General features: G+C 38.3%; 1 protein-coding gene across 1 annotated transcript in view; it reads left to right on the top strand.

Annotated features, from left to right (window-relative positions):
• Nucleotides 1-13754, top strand: part of zmp:0000000760 (collagen alpha-1(IX) chain) — a 36114-nt gene extending 22360 nt beyond the window's left edge. Inside the window, exons 10-25 of the mRNA XM_057848289.1 lie at nucleotides 486-539; nucleotides 623-676; nucleotides 1043-1096; nucleotides 1197-1241; nucleotides 1320-1373; nucleotides 1624-1677; nucleotides 1746-1799; nucleotides 1919-1990; nucleotides 2078-2113; nucleotides 3713-3757; nucleotides 3852-3884; nucleotides 3979-4125; nucleotides 5586-5762; nucleotides 8866-8956; nucleotides 9245-9322; nucleotides 13087-13754. Of these exons, the coding sequence (XP_057704272.1) occupies nucleotides 486-539; nucleotides 623-676; nucleotides 1043-1096; nucleotides 1197-1241; nucleotides 1320-1373; nucleotides 1624-1677; nucleotides 1746-1799; nucleotides 1919-1990; nucleotides 2078-2113; nucleotides 3713-3757; nucleotides 3852-3884; nucleotides 3979-4125; nucleotides 5586-5762; nucleotides 8866-8956; nucleotides 9245-9322; nucleotides 13087-13304 (1266 nt within the window). The 3' untranslated portion in view covers nucleotides 13305-13754. The remainder of the gene's footprint in view (nucleotides 1-485; nucleotides 540-622; nucleotides 677-1042; nucleotides 1097-1196; nucleotides 1242-1319; nucleotides 1374-1623; nucleotides 1678-1745; nucleotides 1800-1918; nucleotides 1991-2077; nucleotides 2114-3712; nucleotides 3758-3851; nucleotides 3885-3978; nucleotides 4126-5585; nucleotides 5763-8865; nucleotides 8957-9244; nucleotides 9323-13086) is intronic.
• The last annotated feature ends 286 nt before the right edge of the window (nucleotides 13755-14040 follow it).

Genomic DNA, 14040 nt, shown 5'->3' with positions numbered 1-14040 from the left:
AACAGTGTGTGAAAAGCTTGTGAAGAGTTACAGAAAACGTTTGGCCTCTGTTATTGCCAACAAAGGGTACATAACAAAGTATTGAGATGAACTTTTGTTACTGACCAAATACTTATTTTCCACCATGATTTGCAAATAAATTCTTTAAAAATCAAACAGTGTGATTTTCTGATTTTTTGTCCCACATTCTGTCTCTCGTGGTTGAGGTTTACCCATGTTGACAATTACAGGCCTCTCTAATATTTTCAAGTGGGAGAACTTGCACAATTAGTGGTTGACTAAATACTTATTTACCCCACTGTATATAGTATATGTATATACTGTGTGCTGTACAGTATAATATAGGGTACCCTTTTTTTTTTTTTTTTTTTTTTTTGCTGTGCATGAAATATTGATAAAGAACACATCTTTATTCCCAATTACTAGCCTGCCCCAAAATGAGTACTTCCTATTGTTGATCACCTATATTTGTTTTCTCTCTTAAGGGCGCAAAAGGTGAAAGAGGATATGAAGGTATTGCAGGCTATCAAGGAGTTAAGGTATGAATATTTCAAATTTTAATTGATCCACTTTTTTTGAACATATCTTGATCTTTTGCCCTGATTGCTTGATACATTTGTAGGGTGACAAAGGGAGCACCGGTCCGGATGGAAACCCTGGACCAAGAGGAGAACAAGTGGGTTCTGCATCAATTGATTAAAAAAAAAAAAAAAAAACATCTAAATTTTAGTCAACTGTGTTGAAGAGACTGAGTACATTGTATCTCATAATCATATAGAATCGAGTTGTTTTTTATTTAAGTGCCATCTAAATAAACACTCTCTGAGCACTCGCATAAACCAAAGTTTTAAATGCAGTAGCCTTTAATAACAAACACTTTGTTTCAAATTGCCAAGCTGACTCACTGTACCAACGGTTAGTTGGTGTTGCTACAATTAGAAAATTAATGCTTACAATTTATCTGTCTATTGAGCAGAATACAAGCCAAAAAACAGTAAGTCATGTAATGTACAGTAGCTTAATTTTCTTTTATGCTTGACAGGGAATTGTTGGTGATCCAGGAGAGAGGGGGGCTTCTGGACAGAAGGGGCAGCCTGTATGTATATCTCACATTAATTGTCAAATACAGTATGTATAAATTTGCATTTTGAAATGTCAATAAAATTATAGCACATTTATTGACTTGTCTAATTTAGGGTGTCACGGGTCCACGTGGTAAAGATGGCACCATTGGACAAAAGGTGACAAGACCCTCACAAATATTGTTTAGTCTTAAAATATTTATTTCATAATAATAAATCATAGCAACATTTCTTCAGGGCATTGTAGGCGATCCTGGAATACCAGGAAGAGATGGAAATCCTGGAATAGAGGTAGTGTACTATTTCTTTTTAAAGTGGAATGCAGCCTTTCGATGTGATAAGAAATGATCATTTTTAGTTTTTCTTTAAGAAACAATGGTGATCCATCCACACAGGTGGCTCATTTAATTGTTTCAAAATCCAAAAACCTATAAATATTTTTATTGTTTGTTTGTTGGAAAATGTAACAACGTCAATCAAAAGCTTGCAGTTTAACAATTTCGGGATCCCTTGTAATGATTTTATGGTGATTCGTTCCAAGGCCTACCAAGGACCACAAGGTCATCGTGGAAGACTTGGACAAGGTGGTTCAAAGGTAAATCTGCTCGTCATGTGTCATGAACTGAGTTTGGTTGGTTCATTTGCTGTGCGTGCCTTTCACAGGGGGAGAAAGGCAGCACGGGAGCACCGGGAGAAATGGGTCCCCAAGGTCGAACTGTAAGTTGTACCTGCCAGACAAAACCACATTTTAAATTTTTTTACCACTTCCAAGGGAATAAATTGAAATATAATGAGCAATCCCTTAGGTATCTTTTAATAAATGTTTTATCCTCGAGGGTCCAAGAGGGTACAAAGGCTCTGCAGGGAAACCAGGAAGACCAGGATTCATTGGCCCACCAGGACCTAATGTACATTTAAACTTCTATTTTCTTTTTTTAACACTTAAATATGTCTTGATTTAGAAAGTTTCATCAAGGTACATCATTTCTTTACAGGGACATGTGGGAGTGGCTGGCAGACAAGGAAGCAAGGTATTGTCATCAATGTTGCAATGGAAACACGAAAGACCGCTGAATTATGAATATTCAAATCAACAATGCAGATGTCTATTGTGAAAAGAAGGATGAGGTAGTATATACATAGACTTACTAGTTAGAATATTAAGTACACCTGTTCAGTCTGATAATATCAATTCAGTGTTGTTTTTGGCAGCCCTTTAAATTTTTGTCTTAGTCTTTTGGACAAAAATACTTATTAGTCATTGTACGTTTGATCTTTTGATTTGCCGTTGTGTTTTGCACTTCAGGGCTACTGTAGTCACAGTCATATTTTAGTCATTTCAGCATGTTATCATCTTTGTCTAGTTTTAGCGAAATCTCATAAAATTCCGTCTACTTTTTTAAAAGTTTAAGTCCAAATATAAATAAAGGTTTCCAACAATTTCAAAGGAACATAGACAGATGAGCACATATTGGAGCGTCCACAAGGACAATGCCAACTTTGTGATGATAATACACACTCAGCAGGAAAAGCAGAACATTATTTTCAATTAAACCTTCCTGGAAGCCACAGAGTTACTGAGCAGAAAAGCCCTGGTTTAGACTGGCCAGTGTTTTAAGAGTATGCACGCCATTTTGAAGCTAATGCTAATTTTAACGCCTATGCTACGCTAACGCTAGGAGTAACATTTAGCATCTGATAATCACTCAGGGCACGGTGGCAGAGTGGTTAGCATGTTCGCCCCACAGTTCTGAGATCAAGGGTTTCAATCCCGGGCTCCCGCCTTCCTGTGTGGAGTTTTCATGTTCTCCTCGTGCCTGTGTGGGATTTCTCCGGGTACTCCGGTTTCCCCACATATCCCAAAAACATGCATGGTAGGCTGATTGAACACTCTAAATTGTCCCTAGGTATGAGTGTGTATGCGGAGGGTTGTTTGTCCCCTTGTGCCCTGCGATTGGCTGGCAACCGATACAGGGTGTACCCCGCCTTCTGCCCATAGTTAGCTGGGATCGGCTCCAGCACCCCCCAGACCATTGTGAGGATAAGCAGCTCAGAAAATGAATAAATGAATGATCACTCCGCACAGACGTTTAAAGGCTAACACAACATTGCATATTTTCTCTTGCAAAAATAAGAAAATAAATCTTACCGTGTTTCCTAACAAGCAAGTGGGAGCGCAGCCTAGTTTGAGATACAAGTTGAAGTCCGGTAAGGAGGGAGAAGTGCAGCACATCTCACATGAGTGGCACGACCCAAACACTGCTACAATGCAAGCTGACATATTCCACTTGCAACATTGTGAACATATTACAGAAACGATGTCGCATTTTTGTCTTGTTGTAGTCTCATTAGACGAAAACTGGCATTTGCCTCCCAAGTTCTAGTCTCCCAAACCATGTTTTTAGCCCGTCGTCGTCATGTCATCGTCATGATTTTTGTTATCGTCAATGTTGACGAAAACATCACTGTATCCAATTCATGTAATACATTAATTACCTTACAGCAGTGAATAAGCAATGACATTATTAACCCAGAGAAAGGACTCTTTCACAAGGGCGAACTTATATTTAATCTTGCAGTAGCCTTTTTTTTTCACAGATTAGTATATTTCCCCCCACTACCTTGTACAGGGTGACACAGGAATCCCAGGAATTCAAGGAGTCAAAGGAGCACAGGTAGATAATCATACTTTTTTGTCCTCCATGCCACTCCATCACTAATCCCTCCCTCTCAAAGTTTATTTAACTTGATGTTATCTGTCTTTTAAAGGCAGAAAAAGGTGTCAAAGGCCCAAAAGGCAGGGTAAGTTAATTTAGCCCATCACTTGTGGTAATGTTTTTACATGGAATCCCACAATTGATCTCATTAATGCTGTTGGTGTCAATCTTCTCTGAAGATTGGTGACAGAGGGCAGTCAGGTCCTCAGGGCGGACGGGGCAAGCGCGGCCCAGTGGGCGCGACCGGACGCTCAGGTCCTGTGGGAATCAAAGGGGTGCGAGGTGAAGGAGGACCTGATGGATTTCAGGGCCCCCCAGGTCTGCCAGTAAGTAATAAAACCTTTACCTCAGTGGCGTGGGAAGTAGGGTGCTGAGGGTGCTGCAGCACCCCCTGGTGTTGGGGAGAAAAAAAGTGTTCTGGTAGATTCTTTTTTTATGATTACTTAAAAATAAATAAATAAATAAAACATTGAAATAATAGAGCGGGGTTCACTAAATCCGGACCTCGGTGCCACTTTTCCTGTTGTGTTTCCCACGTCTCTCACCCCTAACACAACTGAATCAAATGATTATGTCATCAGCAACCTCTCCGGAAGCCTGATAATGATCCTGATTATTTTGATTCAGGTGTGTTGGAGGAGGGAGACATGGAAAACACGACAGGAAAAGTGGCACCGAGGTCCGGATTTAGTCAACCCTGCAATAGAGTATTAGAGAGATTTTATATTATTATTATTTTTAAACATGGTCATCATCTGACACCTGTCTTGCTAAAGTTAATTGTTGACAGAGAAGGCACTAACATGGAGCAAAAACGAATGTTTTTCTTTACAAAAACAGTGAAATTTTCTAAAGTTTCAATTCGATGTCCTAAATGAAGATGACTATGCTGATAGTTCTATCTACCTTTGGTGTGTCTTCAAATAGGTAAGATATGCTTGCATTGTAGCCATATTACAGCAGAGCGCTATTGGATATTTGAGTGTAAATTATTTTAGTGTTGTGAAAAGGGGGTGTTAAATTGACCTTTTATTTATGAAATGTGTTCGTGTGTCATTGCGCCGTCTAGCTGCACTGATTTGCCTTATAATACACGGGTGCTGTTATTTCCAATACAAAAACACCAACACACACTGTAGGTGAAATAGAACGCTGTCTTTGTAGCAGCCTAGTAGTAGTACGTAGACTATCCAGCATGTGTGTGTACTGCCATTGTGCCCGCCTTGTATGGACTAAACGCACAAGCATGACAAATCTGGACCGAAACTGGTGTTTTTGGATAGCAAACACTAAAAAAGATCCTCAGCACCCCCTGCTGTGCGTAATTTCCAGCCCCCCTGTCTAGAATGGTTGTTGTTTTTAATTTATTTTGGAACATGATAGGCATACTGAATTGATTTTGATTTATTTTTAGGGGGTTCAGGATAATGCATGTTAATGAACAATACATAGACTCATGTATGTGAACACACTAAGATCTGCTCACATTGACCTGCTAATGTCATCACTTCTTCAAGTAATTAGAATGTTTAAACTATTGGGTCAAGAACAATTTGTAAAACCCTACTCATTAGTCAGGACTCTTCGTCAGTTGTGAGGTATCATCAGTAAAAGTGTCCATGAATCCATGATGAGTCTTGGGGAATCTCATTGGCCCAATTTCTGGCTGGGGTTTTCTCTGAAAGGCTGCCATCACTTCAGCATACTTTCTGCTGAAACAGTCATCCCCCATGTTGCACTGTTGGGCGACTTCCAGCGATGGATGTGCTAATGATTTGTTCCACAGGGTCCAACGCTGCCTGCTCAACATGTGATCGAAGTTTGTAAAAAAGTGGTGCTGGAGCAGATGTCTACCTTTGCCAACTCAATCAAGAGGACGTGTGCCGCAGTGTGTCCTCTTTATGGGGACGTTCCCATGGGTGCTCCGGGCCCACCGGGACAGAAAGGCCCACCTGGACCTCCTGTGAGTTATAACAGTTTTCATTTCATTAGCCTAAACACACATACCAGAGCTATTCTCCATACATTTTTCGCTTCTGTTCCACACATTGCAAATGTCTGGAATAAGTTAGCAGTAGTGGCTGGCAGAAAAAAAAAACATGCTGAATTTCCACATCGACAAGAGGACAAACATTAAGCACAGTGCACTCCTGGTATGCGTTGAATGTTTGTTCGAGAGTTCCAACTACTGTCAAATCCTTTCCATTTTGGTATGCAGCACAAAGGTAATACAGTGATCCCTCGCTACTTCGCGCTTCAAACTTTGCGCCCTCAGTCCATCGCAGACTTTTTTTCAATTAAAAAAATTCAACAAATAAATGCAGTATTTTATAGAGCTGTCCCAATCCGATCACGTAGTCTCTCACTCTCACTCCTGCCGCTTTTCTTGGACAGGCAGTGCACTAGAGTTGCTTGTTAAAGTTAACGATGATTGACAGACGTTAAGGTTTGATCTTGCCAGAGACTCTTGGAAGCGGAAACTTCAAAGCGCCGCATGCGTCAATCAACGTTTAACTTGTTAAACAATTGCTGTAGCAACTCATTGTGTGTAAGTGGGCAGCTTGAGCAGATTTGAGTGATCCCACTTAGTGAAGCATTTAGTAAAGACAAGCATTTTTGTACTTCATTCTTGTTTAAAAATAATTCAGTGCTTTTTTTTGGTGGAGGACAGCACTGTTTTTCACTTATCGCGGCGGGTTCTGGTTCCCATTAACCATGAAAAATGAGGAATCAATGTACCTTTCCCATCACACCTTCTGTCACAATGAGTCTTTAAATTTGGATGGTGTTTTAAGGCAAGACTATAAACCACTGCTTCTCCCCAGGAAGACGTAAACGTGTCGCGCCCCCCCTCCAACTCTGCCACCACTGTAAAAACTATAATTTGTCATAAAATTATTATGATTCTAGGTATAATATTGTTTCCTTATTAATATTAAAGTGCAAAAAAGTACTATAGATCACTTACAATGAAGTACAATGTATTAACAGTGTTTTGTTTGTAACAAAAAAGACAAAGTGCATCAATTTGCCTGAATTAAAAAAAGTCACATCTCAACTGTAAAAATACACTCAAGCTACATTTTTTGCACATTTGATACTGAAAAATAAAATCTAATAAAATCAATAAATAATAATGAATTAAAACTGATAAGCATCTGGTCTTTCCTCATCTCCCACTGTATTAAAAGTCAAAGCCAAATGCGGCATACGCTTCGTCATATTTCCTCGTCTTAGCTCTTCATATCTCCTGTGCGCTTTGCTGTGTGCTCTTGTTTAGTTAAAAAATACTGTGCACACTCTGAAAATGAGAGAACCACTGCCACCCACTAAGTGGATGTGCAATTACACTTTATTCTAGTACGACAAAAAAGTATGTTCCCCGAGATCACATGCGCACCCCTGGCATCGCTCTGCACCCGCCTGGGGTAGTGTGTTTCTCTATTTGAGAAGTACTGCAATAAACCATTTATTTGAGAAGTACTGCAATAAACCAAGAGCCTAGGTTTGGGCTCAACATTGGTCAGGACGATCTAACAGCATAACCTGCATGAACACATTTTGGTGGGGACGGCACGAATATGAACCTAATTAATTGATAGGCTAAATGATCAATGCCAAATAAATATGGCGGAAAACACAGACAAGACTGAAATAGCTGTTTCTGCTCTTGCACTCCTCTTTAAAAGAAACTGCTGTATTTTAAAACAAAACAACTGTTGTGTTTGTTATGTTTGCCATAGTAGATTCATGGCGCATTAAGCCCCCAAACTATTTTTAATTTGCCCGTTTTACCCTGAAAACCCCCGTTTACAGACGTCGCGCAACCGCTTTTGTTTCAACCCAGCCATAAAAAGAAGGGAAGTAATTATATTCATTATTCAACACGTCTGTCATTTTTAGCTTAGAATCTTTAATTTATGTGTAATATTTCGTTAAAAAAAAAAAAAAAAAAAAAACGACTTCAAAAAATTATTTACTCACATATTTTAAACTTTTAAACAAAGTACGTCACAATGAAAAACATGGATTCTGTAAAAAAGTTATGGATATTTACCTCATAACTATCGACTAATTGTATTTTTTTTATTTCTGTCACATTTTTTCCGATATGTTAGATGATAAATAAACGATCCAAACAAAGAAAAATTGAAAAAAAAAAAAAAGTTTAAAAGGGTAAATATGTGAAAATGAATAACTAGACCTCTCCTTGATGCCTGCGATTTCTGCATCGCGATCCTTGTTATATGACCATGTTTCACCCATAAAATCCCCCAAAAATCCGGCTGTGGCCATTCACAGCTGTGTCTTGACATGCTACATGGAGTTTTTGGATTGAAACATGGTAAGTATGCGATACTATCTCATTAAAGTCATGGCGTCTGTAATTCTGCTCTCGCCTGCTCTCACCTCCAGATAGGGTTTTGCTGTTTAAAATGTTTTATTTATTTATTTTTTAAATGCCCTCCTGTTCAACATTTTTCTTCCCCCAGAAAATTGAGATTTTAAACTTTCCAATGATGTATCACACGTGCGTATTGGACAATTTTGAAATTTGGCCAAATTGGGGTTCTCAGAGCGGAACTTTAAGTCACTTGAGTGTTTTCCGCCATATGTATTGACTTATACTAGCTTTCATATGTATTGGTTCAGATGATACACCGTTAAATTCAAACCTTTGTTTTCAAAAACTACAAAAGAAACATTTTGAACACTTTTTAAAATCTTTATGAGCAAATTTGAATTGCAATATTAAACATAAATTATAGCAACATACACAATAAATAAAAACTTTTTTTTTAATGATATCTTAATATTAACTATCCAGGAATGCAAAAAAAAAAAACATTTGTCTGAAGACCACTCGACATTGTTCTTCTAAATAAAGAAATTAAATACAACTGAAAAAAACGCCTTTGGGCTGCCTTAAGACCACATAAATGAAAATTGGGGGGGAAAAATCAGTTTGCTACATTTATCACAGTTTAATTAATGTTAACAGTAGACAACACATACAGGAGGACACTTCTCTCTAAGCAGTTATATTTTTCCTTTTATGATATCAGGGTGATCCTGGAAGAAACGGCGATGCTGGAGAAGTTGGCCTGCCAGGATTTTATGGTGAAGTCGGAGATTCAGGCCAACAAGGAGGTCCAGGTGTGGGAAAACAAAGCAGACACTAATTGTGTTAGATAGAATCATTAAGTCCTGACATTCAGGAGTACATGTGCCTCAGGCTTTAGCCACAGTCGACCTTAGTGGGGCACCCTTTTATTGACTGGTCTTTGAAATCACTATTTACAAGGTGTTTTATGTAACGGTAATCTCAGGAATACATGCACTTTAATCAACAGAGCATTTCTGGGTAATGTCATTCTTCTGGAGAGTCCTCTGTGTTCTGACAAATTTGTCTATGTGATTGCAAATGTGGTTGTGTGTGCGCAGGTGACAGAGGAGAACAAGGTGATAAAGGAGCCAAGGGTCATGGCCTACCTGGTTACACTGGAGAACAGGGACAAATGGGTATACATTTCACTTGAAATATTAATAATTTATTTGTTTGAACCAGAGGTGGGTAGAGTAGCCAAAAACTTTACTCAAGTATGAGTAGCGTTCCTTCTAAATAATATTACTTAAGTAAAAGTAAAAGTAGTCATCCAAAAATTTACTCAAGTACAAGTAAGAAAGTATTTGTTGAAAAGAATACTCAAGTAATGAATAACATTGTAACTGCTTACTGCTTTTCTGCTTTTCTGATTTTTTTCCCCAAATAATGGTATTTTTTTTCTCAGCACAACTTCATCTATATGAACGGATATTATTATACTGTACTATAGCAGGGGTGAAAGTGGGCCGGAACCGTCTGGTATGTCGTTCCGGTAAAAGATTCAAAGCCGGCACCGGGCGGAACTGTGCTTTGATCCCGAATGTATGAAGGGAACTGTCAAAACCCTATGTTAAAAAAAACCTGCCAGGATGCCACACACGCATCTCTAAGAAGAAAACATTCTACTAAAGTCAGATTTACATACACAAGTGTTAACAACAAGCCTAATAATGTGCTTGTGTTGCATAACCTGTTTCAACCGATAATTTTATTTATTTATTCCACAAGTTCTAATGAGCGGCTTAAATGTATCTGACTGTGATGAGTCACGTCGATATGGTCAGTTGTCCGCTCAATTGGCTGACAAACTGACATGTGATCAGCATTGATAGACAGCTCTGATTGGTTCAAATACATATGTGTTTTCTGGAACAACAAAAAAGAAAAAAAAGAACAAACCAAAGAGGTTGTAGAGAACAACTTGTGGAATTAATGCGATTTAAAAAAAAGTGCAACGGAAAATCAATCAGATCTTTAAGAGAAAGAGATTTGAGGCTTATTTTATTTTATTTGTCTTGATGGGGAGGATTAGAACATCTTCCATGTTAATTTATGTTAGGTTACTTATTTATCTCCTTATAATTTGAAAAAGCAGATGTTTGCGTTACTTTTACAATATATTCCATTTTAAACTGCCGGATGTAAGAAGTCAATATTTAAACATATTTTCAATTTTAATGTACATCCTATGTTCGTAAGTTATTTTCTAAAGTACTAAAAACTAAGGTTTTGCATTTAGATGTGGGGAAATGAGTGAAAATATAAATTAGGTGATGGCGGTTGGTGTTTTTCTTAACTGTTATATTGCACATAATTGAAAAAATACAATTTTGAATGAAAATTAGTTTCTCATCTTTGCCTTGTTACACGCAGTAGCCCAATGCATGTGTAAAATTGGTTTTGTTTTATTGAGTCTTATAGGTATAACTGTGCCAAAAGTAGTTTTCTTGACATTTAGCTGGTTTTAGGAGGTTTGAACCCCTTATCAACCCCCCCCCCCAAAAAAAAAAAAAAAAAAAACAATCTGGCTCTGTGGCAACCTTTATGTCAGGGAGTTACGGCAAAAAATTCTAGCCACTTATCCCTGACTATAGCCAATTGGTCCCCAACCTTTTTTTGTACTACAGACCGGTGTGATATGGGCCTTGTTTTTATAGACCGTCAATGTGTGGCAGAAAATGACAGTAAATATAAAATAACAGGGCTAAAAACGAACATTAAGTGCAGCGAAAATGTAAGGCTCCATACGCTGAAACAACCATTTTTTTAAACAGCGGCCTCTCCTAAAACTTGATGGCAAATATCCATAGTTGCAGGCATAGAGAGTTCTTTTCCAATCGTGAAAGGTTTCTTGGATTTAGCGATACAGTTTGCCACGAGGTATGATGCTCTCAGTGCATTCGCTTTTGTTGCCTCGTTTGCTAGCTTTTAGCCACATATTAAACTGAATGAGACTTGGTTGTAAGCTCCTCTTTTGGCTCAGCAGGTGGCCTTTTCCTATCACGCCTATGCAGATGACACACAACTGTACATTTCTGTGTCCCCACATGATTATAGTCCCTTAGTCACCCTGAGCAAATGCATTCATCAAATCAATGAATGGATGTGCCAGAATTTTCTCCAGTTAAATGTGCAGAAGACAGAGGTGATCATTTTTGGGCCAAAAAAGGAAAGGTCAAAGATAAGCAGCCAACTTAGAACAATGTCACTTACAGCTACAAATCAAGTCAGAAACCTTGGCGTAATTATTGACCCAGACCTAAAATTTGATAGCCATTTAAAGTCCGTCACTAAATCCGCTTATTACCACCTAAAAAATATAACCAGAATTAAGGGGCTTCTGACTCAACAAGACATGGAAAAACTTATGCATGCATTCATTTTCAGCAGATTGGACTATTGCAACGGTATATTTACAGGTCTTGATAAAAAAATCAGTCAGGAAGTTGCAGCTGGTACAGAATGCTGCAGCCAGAGTCCTCACAAATACAAGGAAGCTGGACCACATTACACCAGTTTTGAAATCGCTACACTGGCTTCCAGTAAGTCAAAGGATAGACTATAAAATACTACTGCTCGTTTACAAAACACTTAATGGCCTTGGACCAAAATACATGCTTGACTTGTTAGAGTCCTATGAGACATCTAGACCCCTAAGGTCGTCTGGAACCGGTCTTCTGCATGTTCCAAGAACAAGAACCAAGCAGGGTGAGGCAGCATTTAGTTATTATGCTCCTCACCTCTGGAACAAGTTACCCGAACGTCTGAAGTATGCTCAAACTGTTAGCTCTTTTAAATCAGGGCTAAAAACGCTTTTGTTTAGCACTGCATATCTATAACTGTCTATATATTTCAATCTACCTGCTTTCTACTCCTCTTGTTTTTATCTCCATTGCTGATTTCAATTATTATTATTAGTAGTAGTTTTTGTTTTATTTTTATTTTATCTATTTATTTTTATTCTGTGATTAAATGCGATCTTTTGTCTTCGTTTCTACGTTGTGTTGATTTAAATGTGATTTTTATGATCTTCATGTGATGTAAAGCACTTTGAATTGCCTTGTGTTGAATTGTGCTATATAAATAAATTTGCCTTGCCTTGCCTTTTCCCCGTAAAAAAGCTGTCCAAAGACGACATTGCCGCCTGCGGAACAGAGTCAACAGCAGCTAACGTTTCTGTTTACATTGACTGACGCTGGGCTACAAACACCCCAGTAATGGCAGCCAACTACTACAGGGCTACATACGCAAATCTACACTCCAATTAGTCAAGAGGCACAGGCCAGATTGTGGTCGTTAACAAATGATTTATTATTTCTTTGTGACCCGGTAGCAAATGCACCACGGATTGGTACTGGTCCCCACCCCAATGTTGGGGGTTCCCTGCTGACTTGCTGAGCCTTTTTTATGACCATATTATGCCAAAAAGATCATCAAATTCTGACCAGAACACTCACCCATTACCCATCTAAAAAGCAGGAGTGCCCTCTTGTGGAGGAAAAACATTCTTATCTCTGAATGGTATAAAGGAGTTATGTGTTTATCGTTTTGACATCTCACTGGTGAAACAGGTAGCGCTGCTGTCGGCATCTCTGGCAAAAATGAAGTCAACATGTAGAATATAGAGGAAAAATGACAAGCAACTCTAGTGTAGCCCAAAGTAGCGGCGCAAGAGTATTATTTGTTCTTCAAAAATCTTCTCAAGTAAAAAGTATTGTGTAGTAAAACTACTCTATTAGGTACATTTTTCTCAAAAAAGTTACTCAAGTAAATGTAACGCTTTACTACCCTCCTTTGGTTTGAATATAGTATATAAAAAAATATTTTATGATAAATACACATATCACCGTTCAGAAATGATCTTGGCTCTGATCTGATAATGTTTTTGCGTCAATCACAGGTCAACGTGGGCGACCTGGGCGGGTCTTTAACGGACAACCTGGGAAGCCGGGCGAGCGGGGACAAACAGGCCTACCTGGAATCAGGGGACATGCAGGTCTCAGAGGGCCCCCAGGTGTCTGTCTCACCTCTGGGTGTGCTCTGCTTACTGCCACAAGTCCAGCACCTCAAGTTGCCCCTCAGGGTGCACCCCCACGCAGGTTGAGGAACCGCCAGTAATATAAAAGAGCCCAGGTGGACAGTTGAATATGGAAAAGACCAAGAGTGTCAGATTCATTTTATTGTTAATATGTTTTCAGTCATATAAATAGAAAATTTAATGTAAATATTCTTTATTTGTAACTGAGTCTTAGGTTTAATTTCTTTTTTTAAACATGAACAGATTTACACCCAAAAACACCAATATGGAATGATAATGTATGTGTAAAAATGCAACTTTTGTTTGAGTTTATTTAAAAGATTTCACAATCTGATTTTTCTTGAAACATCTGTTCTTTATAATAAAAATCCCAAAAATTTATTGACTATTATGATCAGACTGATATTTGTTCATATTCATATTCATGAATGGTTCACATTCACAGCACTTATTATTATACACCAATGTTTTGTTGTTGTTGTTGGCACATTAAATACCATTTGATTGGAATATACATTTCATCACAAAACACTATCATCCTCAAAAAGATGAAAACACATTCAAACTGTTTTGCCAGATTTATTCCCAGCTAATAAATTCTTAAACTTTGTTCTGAAGTTTTTCTTAAAGGCACTATATGGAAAGATTGTGCTACATTAAATCTCGCCCGTGACCGTAAAAAACCCGCAGGCTCCAGCAGTTTTTAAATCTGTAAAGTAAACATGCAGAGAGACCACGTGTGGTACAGCTGTACACACATTTTCTCTAGTAAACTGCTAAAGCATACTTCAACATTAAAGTAAAAATATTGCCAGA

The sequence above is a fragment of the Corythoichthys intestinalis genome, chromosome 10 (assembly GCF_030265065.1).
Source record: "Corythoichthys intestinalis isolate RoL2023-P3 chromosome 10, ASM3026506v1, whole genome shotgun sequence".
Taxonomy (NCBI): Eukaryota; Metazoa; Chordata; class Actinopteri; order Syngnathiformes; family Syngnathidae; genus Corythoichthys; species Corythoichthys intestinalis.
Note: the sequence above shows the minus strand (reverse complement) of the source record. Positions and strands in the feature narration are given on the sequence as shown.